Source organism: Pan troglodytes, chromosome 5 (genome assembly GCF_028858775.2).
Source record: "Pan troglodytes isolate AG18354 chromosome 5, NHGRI_mPanTro3-v2.0_pri, whole genome shotgun sequence".
Taxonomy (NCBI): domain Eukaryota; kingdom Metazoa; phylum Chordata; class Mammalia; order Primates; family Hominidae; genus Pan; species Pan troglodytes.
The window spans coordinates 160,965,309-160,988,107 of NC_072403.2; the positions used below are offsets into that span (position 1 = coordinate 160,965,309).

Genomic DNA, 22,799 nt, shown 5'->3' on the forward strand with positions numbered 1-22,799 from the left:
GTGATGAGTTAGTAGCATTCAATTAGAATTTAATCTTTTTTGGTAGAAATGGTGTAAAAGTTTTCAATGAGGATATGCTGATTCCTGGTTGCATGTTCCACAGCCTTTGATGTTCAACCACATCATCTTGCACTTATAGCTAAAAGGTGTCAGACACCTAACATTGTCTTAGCAATCTTCTGTGGTTCCAGATACTGTGTGCATCTTACAGGCTGGAGCTGGGGGACACCGATGCTTAATGGGAAAACTAATGACTTTATACAGATCTTATAAAACTCTGCTATTGTGGGGGGGAGGCATTTAGTAGATTAAGTTTGTAATCTAAGAGAGGAAACTGGGCAGGAAAGACAAGAGTGAGGTGAAGCAGCACCGTGGACCAGAAAAAGGCTTGAAATTAGAAGCCTTTGGCAAAAGTGTGAAACTTTGCCACTTTACATTGTTCCGTGGGTCAGAAATTGTCAAAGATTTTCTTTTTTCTCCAAAGAGAAATGATGAGGAAGGAGAGACATTTTTTGTTTGTTCTGGGTGTTTGTTTATTGTTTGTTTTGGACAAGGTCTCACTCTGTTGCCCAGACTGGAGTACAGTGGTGCAGTCACAGCTCACTGCAGCCTAGACCTCCCCGGCTCAAGCAATCTGAAAGAGAGACATTTCAAAATTGAACCTAAGACTCACGGTTTATCGCATGAGAACCCATGGCTCTCACAGAAACTCAAGAAATGTCTTAGTGAGGGGACTCAATCCTTTGCATTTCGAGCTGAAAGGACGGCAGTCAGCCCAGCCAGGAGGTTACCTCAGCATAGACCAAGTAAATAAATCATTTGGTAGAAGCCATTTGAGAGTAAAGGTTACTAGAAAGTCATAAATTAACCAGCAAGTCGATGTATGGTTTTGCTAGAATGTAGGAGCAATTAGAAATTTTTAGAAATATTTCTTTAACTGTGCATGACTTGAGGAAGAGGACTATGACCTAACTAACCAGTTACTATTATTATATCAAAATGAGATTTTTAAAAATACGGTATGGATTTAATGCCGGTTCACTTATTCAGTTTTATGCAGTTAAGTTGTTGTTTTTAGAACATCATGAAATTTCATTTCATGCCCCAATAAAACTAAACTAAAATGGAATGGGTTACAGCTTTTCCATTTGTTGACTTTTCTCTTTCAAACATCTTTGATTTTCCATTCATTGAACACACTTTTTAAGAATGCTTTGAATGTCATTCAAGTTACCCGTTTCTCCTGTCCCCTCCCCCACCTGTCTCTAATGCAGTTTCCAAAGTGAACCAATCCTAGAACCTAATGATACCTATGAGCACGTTTCTTAGTAACACTAGCACCTCTTTCTTACCTGCTTCTAATTCATGTAAAGGCCTTTCTAGCACTGGCTGATTGTTTCTTTTTCATTTCCCCTTTATCACTCCCACCCATGTCTTATCAAAGGGGAAGGTTGGTGGTTAATGGTCAGTGCATTGCACCGCAATTTCATGCTTGTGCTGCATCAAAAGTCTGACCTGACAATCAGTCCCTTCTCTTCCATCTGACATCAGAAGCTTCTGCAGTTTCTCACAGCCGTTGGCCATGAAAGTTCAGATCAAGAAGTCATCTCAACTACCTTCATTTATAGCCTGTTGTTGACCTAAAACCTAATGCATGTCAGTGCTCTTCTCTTTTTCTTCTCTCATATGTCAGAAAAATGAAAGAACTTAATTAAAATGTTTTAATTTTTTTCCCAGACTGCATTTGCAAGTTTTAATATGTCTGTAACATTTTTATAGTATATCAGTATCCATATCAAACATTTAACTCTGTTACTCTGCTTTTCTTTTTTTTTTTTTTGAAATGGAGTCTCGCTATGTCGCTGCAGTGCGGTGGCGTGATCTTAGCTCACTGCAACCTCTGCCTCCCGGGTTCAAGCGACTCTCAGCCTCCTGAGTGGCTGGGATTACAGGCATGCACCACCATGCCCACCTAATTTTTGCATTTTTAGTGGACACGAGGTTTTGCCATGTTGGCCAAGCTGGTCTCAAATTCCTGACCTCAAGTGATCCACCGCCTTGGCCTCTCAAAGTGCTGGGATTACAGGCCTAAGCCACCGCACCCAGCCTACCCCTGCTTTTCAAAGTCATAGCCATGATACCCAGTCATTTTTCCCTCACATGGTCCTGGTGTCTACTGACATTAGCTTATCAATTTCAAACTTTCCTTAAGCAAAACAAATGGGCCTCCTATACAAATGGGAAGGTTGCAGTTTCATCTCATTTTTTCTTAGAGTTTTGCCTGGTTAAAGCAATTTGGATGTTTTTAGATATTCACACTGTCTTATTTAGTGTGCAGTTGCAAATCTGATTTTTAACAGGGAGAGAAGGAAGAGGTAGGACTGTTAATTTGCATTCCCCTAAGACTGAGTACTACCAGTGGGCTACAGGTTGCCCAGATAAAGTACATTTAATTTTAAAGTAACATTGCAAACTCTCCCAGTAGAATTGACAGCATCCTTGGAACTTCATTTCACACTTTCCTGACTTGGGAATGGTTATTTTGAGTAGCACCTCCTATTAACCTAACTTCTTAATGCCTGGACAGAAGGTTAAATATCTCACTTATCTACATGTTCGGCCTCCATGAACAGCTGCTTCATTCACAGCCCTTCAAGGGTTTATCAAAATTTCCCCATGTTTAACATTCCAGAGAGAACATCCAGGTTGTTGGCTCTTGAGACTCACCATTGGTTCACTCACTGAGGCTGATGATTGTGACTAATATAATCTTAAAACAAAAAATGCAATAGGATACATTCTGTTAAAGAAAATGCATTTTGAATTAACTATAAAAATACAAAGTTCTGTGATAGCCCTATCTGAGTACCCAGTTCATAGAATCCAAAAATGAGAAAAGATTTCTTCTCCGTGATTGTAGTCATCATGTGGTGTAATTTGCTAAGAATTTCAAGTGCACTAAATGTTTTACGAGCAACCATACTCCCATATTAAGGGCACTGCTGTACTCCTTTACATTCTCAGAGTCAGGAGATGCAGGATTTCAAAAGGCCCTGTGCATTTTGAAACTTTAGCAAGGTAGGTGATAGATTGATTTCATGTAACAATAAAATGTCTTAAAGTTTCAGGATCTCTGACAATAGAAGATAGGTGGTATCTTAGAGTTGGCAGAATTGAAGACCTTATCAGCTATAAGAAGAAAAGTTACTGCTCAATATCTGAAGCTGCCATTGACCTTAGGGAAACAAGCAAAAAGGCACATGATCGCTTATGAACAAGGATGTGCATCTCATATTATTGAGAGTCATAGAAACAGAAAACCCAATCATCTAACAGTAGCAGATGGTTATATGACCTTTAAGGCATCTATAACATGGAGCATATAAAAACACATTGCAAAATGTAATTGGTAATAATTAAAGATATAGGAGAAATGGTCATGGTTAGTTAAATTTTAAAGATGATAAAACTAAATAAACAATATGGCACAGATGTGTTTTACAATGAATAGGCATAAATAAGAAAAAGACTAGAAGGAAATGTACTACTACAATCATAACTGTGGCTTGATTGAAAGTTATTTTATATTCTTGTTTTCCTAAGTTTCCTAAAAACTTTACTATGTATTTGCATATGTATATATGTACATATAGGTAAGTATATACATATAGCTGCACATCATGTATACATGTACATAGTATGTTTATATGGGTACATCACAATCAGAAAAATAAATGTTTATGTTTTAAATTATTTTTCTCCAAGAAATAAGGTTTAAAGCTCAAAGCTTATAAACTTCCCAAGGGCTTTCTGATGATCCTGTGTGGATCTAGATAGTAGCTTGATCTGTATGAAACCCCAGAGGAAAAAAAGTAATAGACCAACATGAAAAAATGAGACAAGGAACTGTCCTGTGGCCATATCACCATCTGTGGAGTGCCCAGAGTGACGGTGTCAGCAACTGGCTTTAACATCATCAGGGCTAGATGTAGGTAATGAAGTGTGATTTCAGGAGAGGGCCTCCTCCCTGCCAAAGGAGGAGCGTGTGTGTGTGTGTGTGTGTGTGTGTGTGTGTGCACGTGCACGTGTGTCTATGTGTAAGAGAGGGAGAGAGAGAAGTACCCTAGGCCTGCAAATGCCACACAGACTATGAGGAGTAGAGAAAAAGAATCCTGTCCATAAAGCAAAAGCAGAGCTTATGAAATTTTCAGATACCAAAAGAATTTAGAACTGCTGCAATAGTATTTCTCTCGATCTTCTTTATCCAGATGAAAAACCAGTTTGATCAGGATATCCTTATCAGTCACTGGGTCTAGCCTTCATAATACGATTTCAAATAAAGTAACAAAAGTAATAAAAACACATTTCTCAATACTTATATCAAATTAAAAGTATATTTTAAGAAAGAGATACATTTTGTTGTTGATAAAGACATAGTAATTTTTCCAATAAGTTTTTTTAGAAGTAGATATTTTTAAACAGAAATATCTGCTTCAATTGTTGTTGTGAAAATAAATCCTTCTTTTATTGCCATCCTCATATATAAGCCAGTATTTTAGTGGTAAAAACTGTGCTGAGGAAAACACACACGTAGCACATACTTTCAAACAAATTTTACCGTAGCACATACTTTCAAACAAATTTTACTGTAGCACATACTTTCAAACAAGTATGTATTTACCGTAGCACATACTTTCAAACAAATCTGTCAGCTTTTTAATGGTCTGGGCCATGATGCTGAACTTGGGGAGAAAAGAAACATAGCAACTTGCCCTTCATTCGGTAAATACAGGCAGCAGGGAAAGCCAGGAAGCCAGAGCTGCTGACTTAGGGGGGTGGTTGTGGAGGGAACTGAAGCCACCCCAGGACTCACTACCCTCAGCGTGTGTGTCTGGGCCAGGAGGAGTTGAGCTTGGCCATCTCCTCCAGCCCTGTCATGTTCAAGTCTAGGCATTAGGATCTGAGGGTGAGGTTGGGAGGCTCCCACGTCAACAGAAGCTGGGATGCTGATCAGCAACTCATGAACCGAAACCTCTACAAGTGTCGGGCCCTTCCGGTGAATTGTTGCACATTAAGTTTGTCCGGCAAGGTGTTCACCTGGCTCTGCAGAAGGACACGAAAGGTGGACATCTGCGGCCATCAGTGCCCCCTCCTTGTGATCCCCCTTTCTCTCCCTCCTGTGGTGCCCCACTGTGAGGAGCATCCTTCCCATCCGCAGTGAAACAGAGATCTCCAGATTGCCCAGGAAGTTGTTGGAAGGATTGCACATTTGCTCTCCCTTTATTGTGTACTCCTTCTAGAAGAAAGAGCCTGTGTTTTTAGCTTTTATTTTATTTTATTTCTCTTATTTCCTGGAATCAAGCATTGAGCTTAGTCGGTGCTCAGTACAGCATTGATGACTAAGCAAAAAGAATCCAGGCAAGAAAATAACTAACTACCACCACCGCCCACCCCCGCTAGCAATTTCGGCAGATTCTGAGCATAAGTAGTGTGGAGTTGGATCCCCCAGGCAATAACCTAGAAGCCCGTCCAACGAGCTGCCCTCATCTCCAATTCCATGGGGTTAGGACCCGCCTCCGTGATGTTTCTGAAAATGCATTCCTCCTGATTTCCATTCCACAGGGCTGATTTCCATTCCACAGGGGCCCAGTGCCCTGGTTTTGGTGGGCCCTCAGCGACCTACCCCACACAGGCCAATACTTTCTCTTCCTCGTTCCTTTTACTGTGTTCCCTGCTTCCAAAAATCCAAGCAAAGTGTGTGCATTAGAAACCCTTCATTCTCTTTCATCAAAGGAACCTAGCGGTTTCTGCATTTTTAAACAACAAGAAAGTAAATCATGAACTTTTACTTGGCTACATAGATCAAAGATTCTCTTGAAGGTCCAAGTGATCTCAAATTATTTTTAATTATTTATATTTCCAGATCTGAATAAAAGACTGCAAAACACACCCCAAAAGTTTTCTGTTTACTTTATCAACCCTCAGCACCAAGGCAGCCATGAAGTGCTTTTTGTTCTTTTCTCCCTTCGTGGCCATACCACCAGGAAGGTGGTCTTAACATGCCATCGATCATATCTGAGTGGCAAATGTAGCGCTGGCCCGGCCAGCCCAGCACATATCGCTGTGAGCCGCAGTGACACACATTCATTTCCGCTGGAGGCAGCCCTAGGGAGTCCGGCGGCCCTGCAGCTGTATTTCATCTCTTTGAACTGTGTGGCCTCCCCTATAATTCAGGAAATGAGTTTACTCTATCTGTGACAAGCATCATGTTCACACAGTTTTGGGAGCGGCCAGCGTGGTGCAGGGCTGTATGGGAATGGAGGTGGCAGGCGTTTGCCAACCCTGGGGAGTACACCGACGGTACTTCCTCTCCCACTGCCGAGTGCTCCACTTGACCGTGACTTTCGGCACACCTGTTGCCTGAGAAAGTGTGCTTTATCCCCATGTGCTGGAAATCTCTGGCTGTAATCTAACCTGAGATGAGTAAGTCAGTTTCTTAGACAGGGCGCATCTTAAAACAGCAAGGCCTCTCAGTTGATCACCACTCAGCTCCCCTGAAGCTGTAGAATTGATGCCTGTCTTTTGACCATGCTTATTTTTTTTCGGTGGTAAACTTTGGCCCCTCTTTTGGTTGTTATTAAACTAGTATTTGTTTGGTGCACATAATCTCTGCTGGACCAGGTTAAAACAAGTGCAGATTGTTAAGGGAAGAGGGCTCTGGTCAGCGTGGAGTGTGCATACACTCGGATCAAGGAAAGGAATGCCAGAGCCAGCCCAGCATCAAAATACACTGCAAGTTGGTGGTGAGCTTTTGTTATTTTGCATATGGTTAACCATCTCGGAGGTCATAAAGCGAGGCCTCTGTCCTCCGGTGCAGCAGCTGGGTTTATACAGTATTTCCAGATTGTTTATTCTGGCCCAGAGCCAGGGCTACATCATTTTTCCATTATGCATGTTTGACAGATGAAGAGAGGTGGGAAGGGGGACTCCCAGGAACAGGTCTGTGATTTCCTTTTTATTTACATTAAAGGGACTTTTAGGAGTACTGAAGATTATGAACCAGTTCAAACATATGTCAATGCAGCAGAGGTAGAGAAGCTGCTATGTTTGCAAAAATGTTCAGATCTTGGGCAGTAAAACAAAATCAAAGCAAAATCTTGGGCAGTGAGCACATCGTGCTTGTCACTGCCCAGTCTTGCATGCAGACAGGTTACTGGCGAGTGATATTTATCATCACATCCAGAAGTTAAGTTCCCAGTGTTTGTTTGGCAGGGCATTGGGAGGAGCCCCTGAGTTGGCAAACCAGAATCTGTGTGCAATCCACTGACATATGCATTTCATGCAGATGGGTGTGCCTGGTGCCGGGCAGAGATGTGTTTCCAAGGTCCCAGTAGAACTTTTTCCCTGCAGCCTTTTCCCTGAGCCACCAGCTTTCTGTGGATACTCCCAAAAGCCTGGGCTAGGTTCTTCCACCAGGAAGTGTTCAAGACTGACCAAAGAGCCACAGTTCACATTGTATCCACAGCAAAGTCCTTGGCACATAGGTCAAATGAATGTGATTGAATGACTGTTTTCCTTCTAAATAAAACACTTTCATTTTGCTAATGGAGAAACATCACTAAAAAGTACCAAAAGTGATGGCAAGTTAAGTAAGTGACCAGCATTCATACAGCAAAGTCAGGTCACACAAATAAATGTCTTTTTACCCAACAGTGTTTGAATCTTCAGTTAATGGCTGGGGTAAATATCACACCCAGCACAAATTCATTAGCTGCAAGACGGTGGCTTCTACATAGCTATTTGTGTTTGTGGTGAACCTTCCTTATCATGGCATGTCTTAAGCTTGGTTAAGTATTTGCAAGCGTTCTGTCACCATAACATAATGTTCTTCAACAGAGTGGCTAAGAAAAGCAAATACCACTACCTCTCCAGAACAACCTGTGATCCAAACCTTCTCTGTCAGCCTGCTATCCAGAAATTCAATTTCCAGAAATGGAAAGTTTGCTCAGGAAGGACCCTCAACTAAGGAAGGAATTTAGCTAAAAAGTGAAGTATGCATAGTCAACACTGAAAGTTGCCCTTTGGGTTAATCCAGGCTTGCAGATGGATTTAAAATACAGGTTTCAAATCAACAAACATTTATGGAGGGTGGTTAGGTGCCAGGCATGGAGCTGGACACTGGGGAACTAAAAATGAAAAAGACACAGTCCCTCTCAGTGTGAAAACATTTTTGCTGGCTTGTAAGTTTTTCACCAGATCCTCCCAGACTTACCAAAGCATTCCCCTCATCTTAGAACACTCAAGCCCTTCTTTTCAATGGATTCCCTGAATGCCAGAATACACACAGGGCAAGGAGAAGTGGGTGGTTATAGATTTCCACTCAATTTGGAAATTAACAACCTGTGGTGTAGCAAAAAGGTGCAAGGCTGAGAATCAGAAAGCCCACTTTCCAGTGCTTGGACTGAAACGTCCTGGCCGTACAGCCTTGAGCTGGTCTTGTGACCTCTGGGGCCCTTGGTATCTGTAAGTAAAATGGGTACTGGGAAGATTGAGCAAGGTAGTGAGGGGCGATGTGAAAGCACATTAATCCACAGAGCCCTATGAAAATGAGAGGGATGTGCTTCTCCGCAGGACTTGTATGAGAAGTTGCACTGTTCGGGCCACTATTTGTAAAGTTTTAATAATACAGAAAGCAGCCCCCTCCTGGCCTCATGCCAGGTTTTATTCTCTACCAACATTGGGTGGCCAACTACAGATTTTTATGTCACTGGGTGCTGGCTGTTAGAAGAATCTCCACTCAGGACCATAACTACTCTGTAGTGTCCCTGCCACTCCCTCCCCAGGGACAGCGCAGAGCCTGGAAGTCTATCCCCCTGTGGCCCTGACTCTATGGCTGATTGGACATGTCTATAAAGAAAAAACAATCTCTATTGTGTTCTTTAAATACAAAGGTCAAAGTTTGTTTTTTTACTTTGTTTTCCCTCTTCTGAACATTTCATAGCTCAAAACCAGTGCCTATTTTGAGGAAAATTTCAGTAATTATCATGAAATTAACTAAGGGGATTATTTGACCAACCCCTAAAGGTAATAAGAAAAAACTTTTTAAAAAAATATCAAAAACATCCTGAAGCCACAGCTTCTTTTTGCCAAAAAGTATTGATGAATTAAAGTAGAGAGGCAGAAAAATGTGCCTTGCCAGCACTATTGGTCCCAAAAGGCAACCAAACCACAAAGTTAAACACTGAAATGTACAGACCCCAGCCAGATGGGAGGGTAGACTGCTTCTCGCTAAGGACCCAGCATTTGTGGGTCTCCTAGGAATTTCTGTGAAACTCCTTCAGATACTGCCTTTGTGCCCAGCTAGCTGTCTGTCTCCATCTCACAGACACAGCCAAGCCTTCCTTGAATCTGACAGCACCCTCGTCCTTCTGATGGTTTCTTTTATTCCCTCAAGAAGCCTGTATAGAGGAGAATTGTGTTTCCCCAGGTGCTGCGCTGTGGAAATACAAAGATAAATGGGGTATCGCTTTTGTCCTGATCACTCAGTATAAAAAGCCTCTTTGGAAGAACAGCTAAATGAAACCTGGTGGAGATGTTAAGAATAAAATCTAGAGAAAATTTTTTAGGAGGTGGATAGTGCCTCAGAGACCTCCTAAAAGTTTTCCATCTCTTGATTGAAACACACACAGAATCTATACTCTCAGACGTGCACACACAGCACATACGGCAAATCTTCATGATCTTATAGTAAGTATGAAAGACCCAACTCCATGCAGAGTATTTAAGATAAGCCCATTAAGCCTGGTCTCCCTGGTGAGGATTTCTGACCAAACAGAAGAAATGTTGACTCCAGCAAATGAATCAGAGTGAGATGCCCTCTCTGCCCCCATGGTGACAAGCCTTGTGAGCAGGCATCTCCCTTAGACTGTGAGCTCCATCCACTTGTCAGCAATGTGGAGAGTTAAGAACCTGGGCTCATTAGTCAGACTTCCCCACACCCAACTTCGGGCTTCACCACTTACCGGCTGTGTGAGCCTGCACAAACTTCTAAATTCCAATGCCACAGCTTTAAATGGTGATAATAAGAGACCTCTACAGCACTGGGAGCTTTATAAGGATTAAATGTGTGTTTAGATATCTTACAATTCTTGGCACAGAGAAAGCTCTCAAAGTGCCAACTGATGATGATGATGATGGTGATGATGATGATGCCCCATTCACTGCGACAATTCCTGTGCATGGTGCAGAATAGCTATTCAACAAATCTTTGCAGAAAGCGGAAAGGAAGATGATATTGGGCACACCAGTGAGGCCTAATTGAAGCCTTGATTTTGACGAGAAGCACTTACTCTCTAGGTTTATGAAAGCCTAAATTTTAGAATCTTTAAAGCAGAAGCATAAAACTCGACTTTCTATAACAGCCAGTCAGGTAACATAAAAGAATGAACCGGCATTTAGGGTCTGAGGCAAACTGGAAAGCCCTGGCCTCTTTCACGGGGGCAGTCACACTTGGCTCCAGAAGAATGTAGCCGCCCTTTGAGAAAAGCCAGAAATCCAGCTTTCCATATGAAATAGACCAAGCCTTACAACAACTGAATCCATTTCTAAAAAAAAAATACCCCACGGGCCAAACCACACATTGCCTGCCAGTCCGATCTTGGGCTGCCTTTTTGCCACCCTGCCTTAAAGGGAGGAGCTCTGTATTCGTCTCTTTCTTTTAAAATGTTTATCAGTGGGCACAAGAGACATGAGCCCCTTGAAGTTACTCTCAGTTCCTGCTAGGATCAGAGAATGCTCATGGAGTGAGGTCTTCACTTCTTCATGGTTAATCCGACAGTATGTGCTCACCTAACGAGGGCTTCTTCCCTTCCCAAGGAATGCTACTAATAAGTATAGATTTTTAAAGCATAATTGTTTTGTGGCTGAAATAACAACAGTTTGAAAAAAAATCCTAACAACTTCCTCTAGAGCTGCTATTATGGCAATCCGGAGAGAGGCTGATTCCATAGTCCATGTAGCTTTGTTTTGTTTGGATGGAAAGTCTGGCATTTTACAAAAATGTGGAACACTTAGCAATGGAATGACTTTTCCATAGCACCGATTATCGTACAGCAAGACACACATCCATATGTCTTTGAAATGAGATTTTTAAGAATTCTCTGCTTATTATACAAGACAAACCACCTCTGGTCTTTCCATATGAAGGTGATAGTTTTCTACAGGCTCATGAAAGCTGCCCTGGTTATGGTGCAGTACTGAAAGTTAGGGAAAAATCTCAACATAGATGGGGACCCAGATTCAAATTCGTTTTTTCACTTACCAGCCAGCTATGTGACCTTGGGTAAGTTTCTATTTCTCCATCTGCAAAAGAGGGGTCATGATATTCACCTCACAGGGTTATTGAGAATATCAAATAAAGTAATGTATATGATGATCCAAACTCATAATGGGTGTTCCCCATCAATATTGGTTGAATCTGAGTCTCTGTTTCTCCTGGCACAAAATAGCACTCCTGTTTCTGACCGCGACATAACCCTCTGGCAATGTCATTAACCTTACTAAATTTGGCAGCTCTGTGGAAAACGAAGGTCAAAAAAGCTGTCATTGTTTATATAAACTGTTCATTTTGTTGTTCACAGTGCTATGAGGACTAAAGGATAGAGGGTTGGATGCTGCCACCCAGGGAGTAACCAGGGAGAAGGGAAGAGGCTGGAACAGAGCCTGAGGAGGACTGGTCTTTATAAGACAGGCTGGGAAAGAGGAGGGCATAGAGAAGATGGAAAGGGAGTGATCAGAGGGAGGTGAGGGTGCCAGGAAAACACTGTTGCAGATGCAGGGGGAGGAGAGGGCTTCAAAATGGAGTGTGTGGCCCACAGTGTGATGGGGTCATGCTGAGAGGCGCCCTCTGAGCTACCAACAAGGAAGCGAGAGTAACTGAATGGAGTGCAGAAGGAACAGAAAGCAGGTTTTGGTGAGTTCAGTCACGTACGTAAGCTGAAAATGTTATAACAAATGTAGACAGCTCTTCAGGAAGTTGGGCTGTGATGGGGAGGAGAGAGAAAAGATGAAAGAGGGAGGGTGCATGAGACAAGGGTTTTTTCAAGAAGGGAAGTGAGTTTTGATGGCAAGGAGCCAGTTGAGAGGGAGAGGTTGACAATGAAGAAGAGGGGGTGGATGAGGGAGAGAAGGAAACTCCAAGGAGGCAGGGTGGGTAGATAAATGAAGCAAGAATTGGATATTAATGCAAAACTAGAGCTTGGGGAAACATTAGATCCCATAAGAATCTGCCAAACCAGCTGATACTGACCCTCACGTTTAGACGGGGGTTTTAGGGAGGGATTAAGAAGAGTAAAGAAGACTGAAGCAACTGAAATACACGAGACAATCTGTTGTTATTGGAGGGGTAACAGGAAAAGCTTCTCCTCCACCCTCTGAAGCTTACTTGAAAATGAACTTACAATAGGCAGATTAACAGGAAAAAAAAGGAATAAAATTTATTAATATGCATGAAACTGAGCATGGTAGCTCACTCCTGTAGTCCCAAATACTCAGGAGGTTGAGGGGAGGATCGCTTGAGCCCAGGAGTTTGAGGCTGCAGTGAGCCACCACTGCACTCTAGCCTGGGCAACAGAGCAAGACCCTACCTCTTAAAAATAAAATGCTACACAGGAGAAAATCACAGGAGAGTGGTTACCTCATAACCCAGGGAGGTCCAGCTTTTTCTATACCTTTCTTCATAGGGAAAGGGGAAATGGAGGTTAAATGTGGCAATTTTGAAGAGTAGTAAATGATATTTAAGGGGAATGAATGGGCCCAATGCTCAGACAATGGAAGGTAAATAATTCTCTTTGGGAACTGAATGGGACCCAAGAACAGGCAATAGTTTGGGACAACGTTCATCTGAGCTCTGAGTGTGGTGTTTAATCTTCAGTCCCTTCCTCTGTGACATGAGTTTTGATCTTCTCTGGTTAATGAAATTTTAGGGGAGGCGACTGAAGGCAATTTTGTTCCTCTTTGGCAGGTCCAATTTCTAGGTAGATAAGGGAACTTCAGAGAACAGCTTCATCCAGGATGTACTGGTCTCCAATGGCCTTCAATTTGAAATATCGCCATACCAAGTTGCCATATTTGGCAGTCACCCTCCCTGGATCCTTAACTATTCAAGAAAGGATCTTTTAAAGCTCTTGCCTTGTAGCCAAACATGAAAAAGTCCCCCTTCCCTCTTGTCTTAAAAGTCTGTCCTCTCTGTGGAGTGTTCTAGCAAACATAGGGCTGAGCCTCCTCATGTTCTGACTAGCACTATCAAATAGCCAAAGCACTTTTGTCAGGCTGGTAAGGTGACATGCAATTAAAATTTGGTTGGAAAGGCTATCTGGGATCTTATCAAATATCAGTCTTATTAAGACCTCTCATTACTGTATAAAAGTTGGATAAGATATGTCAACATAGGGGGCTCTGAGTGGAATCATAAGAGCCAGTACTTTCCAGTCATAGAGTCGATGGAGTGCACTGGGATTTTAGATGCTGGTTATCACCAGAAGTCTGTCGTTTTCTGAACATGGTAAATCCTAGGTCAATTTCTGCCTGGGATAGAATGTTTCCTACTGGAAACACATAATTACAAGTTTAATCTAAATAAACCACCAGGACGCAGTTTTACCTCTCAGGTGGAACTCTCCAAATAGTGGTTGTTGGGGTGGTTTTCATCACTGACTCTGAGTATTGGACCCAGAGATGATCGTGCCCAATTTTTTTTTAATCGGCCCTTTTCTCCTCCCAAACTATAAAGCCATTAGCCATTCCCTCCAAAACACCTGCCAGTTTCCTGTGAGATCTGTTGTTAAGTTTGGGTGCCTCAGTCAGCATGAGGAGTAGTAGGCTCTAGGCCTGGACATTGACCATTATGCTCTACCACACTGTGAAGAAAGGTGTGAGAAGCAGTAATAGCCCTCTCACCTGTCCACACCAAGAAACAACACAGCAAAAGCACAGCAGCTGATTGTCATGAGGAGCCTCCTACCTCTGCCACTTTCTGGCTGCATGACCTTGAATGAGTTATAGTCTTGGCCTCAGTTTCCACATGTGTAAAATGGCTCTTCCATCAAGGGGTTATTGTGAGGATTAAGTATGATTGTGTGTACAAGTGCTTAGCTCAGTGCTTGCTACACATTAGTTCCCATTAACTGTAGCTGTTACTATAAAAATATACCACAAAGCATTAGGCTCAGCCAGGACTGTCACCATCTCGCACCATATCAGTTAACTAATCACGCAAATATGTCCTGGTTCTTTTCACTTGTACTTGAAGGACACAATATCACATTTTATTGATATACAATATTTTACATATTTATGGGATATGTATGATATTTTTTTCCATGCATAGAATGTGCAATGATCAAATCAGGGTGTTTAGGGTATCCATCACCTTGAGTATTTATCATTTCTATGTGTTAGGAACATTTGAAGTTTTTTTTTTCTAGCTACTTTGAAATATACAATACATCGTTGCTAACTATAGTCACCCTACTCTGCTATGGAGCATGAGAACTTACACCTTCTATATAACTGTACATTTGTACCCATTAACCAACCTCTCTTCAGCCCACTCTCCAACCCAGGCACCCTTCCCAGCCTCTGGTATCTATCATCCTACTCCCTCCTTGTGGTCAACTTCTTTAGCTCCCATATATGAGTGAAAATACACGATCTTTGTCTTTCTGTGCCTGGATTATTTCATTTAACATGATGACCTCCAGTTCCATCCATGTTGATGCAAATGACATGATTTCTTTCTTTTTTATGGCCAAATAGTATTCCATTGTGTATAATACCACATTTTCTTCATTCATTCATTGATGGACACAGGTTGATTCCATATCTTTACCATTGCGAATATTACTACAGTAAACACGTGAGCATGCAAGTGCAGGTATCCCTTTGATATGTTGATTTCATTTCCTTTGGATAGATACATAGTAGAAGGGTTGCTGGATCATGGTAGTTCTATTTTTAGTTTTTTGAGAACTCTCCATACTGTTTACCATAGTGGCTGTTCTAATTGGCCTTCCCACCAACAGTGTATAAGAGTTCCCTTTTCTCCACATCCTCACCAGCATCTGTTATTTATTGGCTTTTAATAATAGCTATTCTAACTGGAGTAAGAATGATAGCTCATTGTGGTTTTGATTTGCATTTCCTTGATGATTAGCATGTTGAGTTTTTTCATATACCTCTTGGCCATTTGTATGTCTTATTTTGAGAAATGTCTATTCGGAAGGATATAATGTCACTTTTGACAGAGTTATTTACCTGCTCTGCCCATCCACCAACTCCCCCATCCTAACCATAGAGGAAGGCATTCAGGGAAGAGAGTTTTATTGTCACGAACTAGGAGTAACCTTATGGCAGTTGACCCAGTCACCTAATCGTAATCAAAGAAAGAAATGTATAAATCTATTATGCTGTAACTTTAAAGAATATTCCCAAAGTTTTTCTGGCCTGAAATTAATAATCATTTATATAGCAAATCAACTCAATCCATTATATAGACCAACATTTTGCAAGTGATTGAAGACTAGTAAAATGTGATTGGTATTTCTCAGATAGTTTTGTACTCAGGGTATTTATATGATTACACTTGCTGTCCATTGTTTTTAGGAAATTACTGTTTCAACCTTACGACCAAGAGCTTTGAGGCTGTGAAATAGAACAGATTTCCAAATTACTTCTTTACAAGGATCTAGGCTCCCCTTTGCTTATCCCCTTGGATCCTTTGCCAGTTTGGGCCAAATAATTTAAGTAATGAATTTATTTTAAATCACAGGAGTCTTACTTTTTTGTGTATCAGATAACAAAACCCTACACAATGTATAGTGCTCTAAGAGGAAGGGATTGAAGGAGGCTTTCAATGAGAGAATTATTTTTCCTCTGCCTCTCAATGTTTGACTTAAAACTCTTTATTTCTTGTCTGTCTTTCATAAGATTTTTTAGCTCTATTTAAAAAACAAAAATGAACACCTAAGACCTGTGAACAATGACCCGCCCCAGATTAGCTAGAGTTCATATCTTCAGAGAAGACAGATATTATAAAATGTTCTGTTAGGAGCCCATTTCAGAAGAGTCTATGCCAAGTTATTTAACAGAAATTCTAGAGTGTTCAATGTGTGTTATGTTTTTAATTTCAATGAAGACCATGTTATCTATTTACAAGGATCTAGGTTCCCCTGTGCAAAGGACCCAACCTGGCAAAGGACTTTCAAAAGAGTCAGTTTGAAAAGTAATACCCTTATTCAATGAGGCTGTTGGCCACATAGAGAATTTATTTATTTTTTATTTTAATTAATACCTAATGGGGTACATGAGATGTTTTGATACAGGCATGCAATGCATAATAATCTCATCATGGAGAATGGGGTGTCCATCCCCTCAAGCATTTATCCTTTGCATTACAAACAATCCAGTTATGCTCTTTTAGTTATTTTATTATTATTATTATTAATTTTAGACAGAATCTCGCTCTGTCGCCAGGCTGGAGTGCAGTGGCGCAATCTCAGCTCACTGCAACCTCTGCCTCCCAGGTTCAAGCAATTCTCCTGCCTCAGGCTCCCGAGTAGCTGGGACTACAGGTGCACGCCACCATGCCCAGCTAATTTGTGTATTTTTAGTAGAGACGGGGTTTCCCCACGTTGGCCTGGATGGTCTCGATCTCTTGACCTCGTGATCCACCTGCCTCGTCCTCCCAAAGTGCTGGGATTACAGGCATGAGCCACCATACCCGGCTCTTTTAGTTATTTTTAAATGTACAATTAAATTATTATTGACTATAGTCACCCTGTTGTGCTATCAAATAATAGGTCTTATTCATTTTTCTATTTTTTTTGTACCTATGAACCATCCCCACCTGTCCCCAATCCCCCACTACCCTTCTTAGCCTCTACATAGACAATTTTTCAAATTCCTTCTTTAGAATTGCTACTGGAGGCTTCAGAAGGTACCTCAAATATCCTAAAAATTGGGAAGTCTATGTCCTTTCAGATGAGTCTGATTTTGGAAATAGCCATTTGGAACTGTATTTAGTAAATTATATACCTATTCAAATTTGATGACAAAAATTTTAGTCAAAAGCAAGATTATAAAAGAAAATGTGAGGGCAAATCTTCATGACCTTGGATTTGGCAATGGCTTCTTTAATATGACACCAAAAGACAGGCAATAAGAAGAAAACAGATAAAATGGTCTCCATTACAATTAAAAACTTCTATGTGTCAACCTTGGATTTGGCAATTTTTTTTAATATGACACCAAAAGTCAGGCAATATGAGAAAAATGGATAAAATAGTCTTCATTAAAATTAAAAACTTTGATGCATCAAAGAACACTATCAACAGAGTGAAAAGACAGCCTATGGAATGGAAGAAAATATTTGTAAATTATATACCTGATATATGTGCAGATTATCTAAAATATGTAAATAACTCCTTCAACTCAACAATAAAAACAAACAAAAGCAAACAAAAAAAAACCCACTTCAAAAATGGGCAAAGGACTTGAATAGACATCTCTCTAAAGAAGATATACAAACAAACAGCATTTGTTGGACACATGCTTGTCAAAAAGCACATGAAAAGGTCATTAGAAATTAGGGAAACCATTAGCATCAGCATCACTACAGGAGTCATTAGGGAAATGCAAATCAAAACCACAGTGAGATACCACTCCACACTTACTGGGATGGCTACAATTTTAAAAAGGGAGGAAAATAACAATCGTAGGAGAGAATTCGAAGAAATTGTAACCTTCACACATTGCTGGTAGGAATGTAAAATGGTGCAAACACTGTGGAAAATAATTTGGCAGTTCTTCAAAACATTAAACTTAGAATTACCGCATGACCCAGCAATTCTGCTCCTAGGTATATACCCAAAATAAGTGGAAACAGGGACTCAGATACTAGAATGCAAATGTTCATTATAATAAGCAAAAGATGGAAACAACCCAAGTGTCTCTCCAAGGATGAAAGGATAAACAAATTGCGTTCTATCTATACAATGGAATGTTATTCAACCTTAAAAGGAATGAAGTTCTGGCCCAGGCATGGTGGCTCACACCTGTAATACCAGCACTTTGGGAGGCCGAGGCAGGCGGATCACCTGAGGTCGGGAGTTCGAGACCAGCCTGACCAACATGGAGAAACCCCATCTCTACTAAAAATACAAAATTAGCCAGGCATGGTGGTGCATGCCTGTAATCTCAGCTACTCAGGAGGCTGAGGCAGGAGAATCACTTGAACCCGGGAGGTAGAGGTTGTAGTGAGCCAAGATTGCGCCATTGCACTCCAGCCTGGACAACAAGAGCAAAACTCCATCTCAAAAAAAAAAAAAAAAAAAAAGGAATGAAGCTCTGATACACACTACAACATGGAAGAACCTTGAAAACATGTTTAGTGAAATAAGCTAGACAAAAAAAGGACAAATATTGTATGATTCCGCCTACATGAAGTACTGAGAATAGGCAAATTCATAAAGATAGAACATGGATTAGAGGTTCTATCTAATCGATGGGGTAAGTAGGGTGGGGTAAGGAAAGGAAAGGAATTGGGAGTTATTGTTTAATGGCTATCAAGTTTCTGTATAGACTCATGAAAGGATTTTTAAAACAGTGGTGATGGTTGCACAACACTGTAAATATAATTAATGCCACTGAAGTGTACACTTAAAAATAGTTAAAATTGTACACTCTATATATAACATTTTCATGCTATTCAGCAATGAATATAAAATATTTTGTTATTAAGCATTAGTATAAAATTAAGCATATTTTATTTGTATATATTTTACCACAATAAAAAATTTAAAATTTACAAGGGTTAAAATTATATTTAGACTGGGTGCAGTGGCTCGTGCCATAATCCCAGCACTTTGGGATGCCAAGGCAGAAGGATCTCTTGATGCTGAGACCAGCCTGGGCAACATAGTAAGAACCTGTCTCTACAAAAAATAAAAATAAATTTTAAAAATTTGTAAATTATACTTAAGAAATCTGGCAGCCCTTCCTTTCCTTTTCTGGACAAATGCATTGTTGAAATAGTAAAATGGAAATGGATTTTGTATCAAATTAAACTTTATGTCAATATTTTAAAACTGACAAAACAAGATTATTAGAAAGTGGTTAGACAGCTCTTCCATGCCTCCTTCTGAGGGTAAAGCCGTTTTCTGGTGTATCAAGAAATAAAAGAGGGAAAATGGATAGATTCTGCTGTTCAAAAGAATGTAGAACTCAGAGTTAACAATTGAATTTGGGCCAATCGCATGGTTCACATCTGATGAAAGGAAATTTGATAGCTTGTGCTTCGTCAACTCATGTTGACATTAACACCTAGAGTTGGTAAGTCTTTCCAAATCTTGTCAGGAACCCTTCTTCTCTTCTAATACTTGGATATGCAGTTGCTTCCTTAGGTGCTACCAGAGTTGTACAGGTAATGTGGGTCCTCGCCGGGATCCCTTCTAAGCTACTGCAAATGATGGCTCATGTGCAACCCCGGTTCTCTTCCAGAGCACAGGAAGCTTGGAAACATGACTGTGACGGTGAAGAAGACTGTCCCCTCTCCTGAGGCTGTGCAGATCCTCTACCAGCGGATGAGATACGAGTACGAGTTTTACCACTACGTCAAAGAGCAGTTCCACCTGCTGAAGCGCAAGTTTGGACTTAAGTCTCATGTCAGCAAGCCCCCCCTGAGGCCACACTTCTTTATCCCAACTCCACTGGAAACCGAGGAGCCAATCGACGATGAAGAACAGGATGATGAAAAGTGGCTGGAAGATATCTATAAGAGGTGATGTGACTGTGTTGCCTCTATGGCTTTATCTCCCTTTTCCAGAAAGTTCTTTGTTTGGGGAAGTAAAATCCTTAAGGGACTAAATTAATGCTTGGGTGCATTAAAAAGAACAAAACATTCCCACATGTTGGGGTCATTGGGAGATGCCCGGTTTTGCGGGTTTTATTTGTTTAATTTTATTCTGTGTTTTCTCTTGGCTCTTTGGGTCTTTCCCGGGTACACTAGATGGCTCCATCCCAAGGCATCTTGTCATAAAACAGCTTTCCCCGCACCCCATATCATGGGAAAAGGGGGAGAAATATAGCCCCTAGCCTAATAACTTATCATTTGTAAAATGACTTATAAAAATATTACCTCAATGGTAGGAGACATCCAGACTTGTATATTTCAGTGGAAATACAAAACCACTTCAGAGACCAGGGTATCTCCTCTGGAAGGATCTAAGAGAAGGTAAGACAGATTAGGACATCGAAAAGGAGGATGGAGCCAGGTGCCATGGCTTGAGCCTATAATCCGAGGCTGAGGTGGGAGGATCACTTGAGCCCAGGAGTTTGAGGTTGCAGTGAGCTGTGATCACACCACTGCACTCCAGCCTGGGTGACAGAGTGAGACTCTGTCTCAATTAATTTTTTTTTTTTTAAAGGAGGAGGATCTCCATGGGTAAGTGGTTTCTACCCGCATGGGTAGAGTTCTGCCTCTGGTCCTTCTCAGGGGGCACTTTCACCAAGAGCAGTGTAATTATCTCTGAAAGAGCAAGTCAGCTTGTGCCGCATCCCCAACCAATCCACAGCCTGGAGTACCTTTCAAGGTCAAAGTGCATGGCCAGCTCCATTGAGACATTCCATTTCAAAGCACCATGCTGACAGATATCAAAGTACTCTAGCAGGGAAAATAATTTGTTTGCTGTGTAAGGAAGAATGTAGACAAGACCGATAAATCTGAAGGTCATGTGGCATCAGGGAAAGGGCATGGCTGTGTCTTTTGCACCCAATATGAAACATCTTCTCCCAACACTGCTTTAATGGAAGTTCTAGGAACCAATTTAGCTCAGGCATTTGACTCCTACAGCAGAAGTTCTGAGCCTGACCACAGATGGTGTGTAATCTATCAAACACACCCTGGCCAAGTTGGGTCCTATAGGACCTGGTACTATGTACTATTGTAACTTCTAGTTCCCTAAGAGGTACCTGTTTTCAGTAAAAAGGGGTCCTGAGTTCTGTGCAGGTGGCAGAGCTACCCGAGAACTACCTGAGTTCTGTGCAGGTAGAGTCCCATTTCTTATGGGACCTGTGTGCTCCTGAGAACTCTTACTTGAGACATCAAAAAGAAGCAGCAAGAGCTTCTGGGACAGAGACTGCTTGGCCAGCTTTGTAAGTAAGTGGCTGCCTCCAACGTGATGTGAGTACATGTTGGGCAGTCTCACTGTCCTAAGGTATGTCTTCTTTCCACCTCCCACTGCCCCTCCCCTGCCACCTATCAATGATGCCTTGGTTCAGTCATTAGAAATCTGTTGCTTTGAGTTCTGAAATATTTTCACCTTAAAAAAAATGCTGAAAATACACATTCTCCTGGGAAGACGATAAACAGCTAGCTAAGAAGCCGAGGTTCAGTGGTGGCAGCAGGAAGGATACTTGCAACAAATTTTGTCTATTTCATATTTGTCCCCTAGAGCCAGCCCTAGCAAATGTGTGAGTTGGGAGTAGTTAATAGTAAATAAGACTCTGACTTTACACAAGCTACACATTTTCTACTTTTCATAAACCACCAAGTCTCTCGAATTTTTTCTGCCTTCACTAAAATTGGACTGTAGCCAAGATATAAAGCAAGTCATTTGGAACCTGCCGAGTGAGCACTGAAGCTACTTTATCATGAGATGTTTGTTAAGAAGGCTGCAGCCCACAGGAGTCCAGGGAAGGCGGGGACCACAGAGGCACAGAGTCCAGCACTTGGCCGCTCATGGGCCTTCTTTCTGCCTCAGAGGACGGGGGCAGAGAAGCGATTAAGGGAAATGTTCTCAGAGGAGGAAATATCCTTTGTCCTGTTCAGAGAGACCAGGGCCCCACCATTAGGCATACTTTCAAAAGCAACCTGGAGAACAGCTATCAATCATATTCAAAACCAGTACCAGAACTGCTGCCTGGTACCCTGTGAGTCATTTCTATGAAATTCCATATAAAGAATGATGATAAGTTTACACACTGTGCAATCTCGCAATCTGAAAATAAAGTTGAGTTGGCTGTGTTTTCTCTGCTCTTGTCAGAACATTGGGACAATTGGTCGTTCAAAAACATTCATCCTCTTACTGCAAGTTTATCTGGGTACTTTTACCTGTGTGTTCAAAGGCATTTCTTTTCAGCAGTGATCATTATAACTTCACAAAAAAAGATGCTGACGGATTTACTTACAGGGCCTTAATGTTATTTTGTCCCAGCCAACACCCTCTAGGTCCTAAAAGTCAAGGTACTTCAGTTTATTTGGCAAACATGACAACATTTTTTTTTGGCCCTGGGCCCAACAGTTTGTACTTCATGAAACATATTGTACATTTTACATAGTTTAATTTAAAAAATACCTTTTAAGCTAGTTGATCTTTGACTGTCTTATTTATTATAACCTTTCAGCACATTCCAAGGTTTTAGTTACTCAGGAAGGAGTTAATTAAAATGATTTTATTTTGGTCTGATGGATGTTTTTTAAAAGGAAAATTATTATTATGAACCTTCAGCCTACTTTCTTGAGTGCCGTAAAAGTGCTTGTAAATCTTTTTTTTTTTTAAGAAGAAAGAAAAAAATGGTGTTTGACATTGATGGAAATTCAAAAATATATATGGAACTGAAACATTAACTTAGCTAAAATAAAAGCAATCTGTGTTTGAGATGAAGCGTTCCTTAACTTATTCATCACCCATATAAATAAATAAATATACATAAGTTGACATATTTTTTCCATCCTCTTGACAGCT

At 41.0% G+C, this 22,799-nt stretch overlaps 1 protein-coding gene across 1 annotated transcript in view; it reads left to right on the forward strand.

The window, feature by feature from the left end:
* Positions 1–22,712, forward strand: part of UST (uronyl 2-sulfotransferase) — a 332,659-nt gene extending 309,947 nt beyond the window's left edge. Inside the window, exon 8 of the mRNA XM_016956447.4 lies at positions 19,555–22,712. Within this exon, the coding sequence (XP_016811936.1) occupies positions 19,555–19,838 (284 nt within the window). The 3' untranslated portion in view covers positions 19,839–22,712. The remainder of the gene's footprint in view (positions 1–19,554) is intronic.
* Positions 22,713–22,799: the final 87 nt, after the last annotated feature.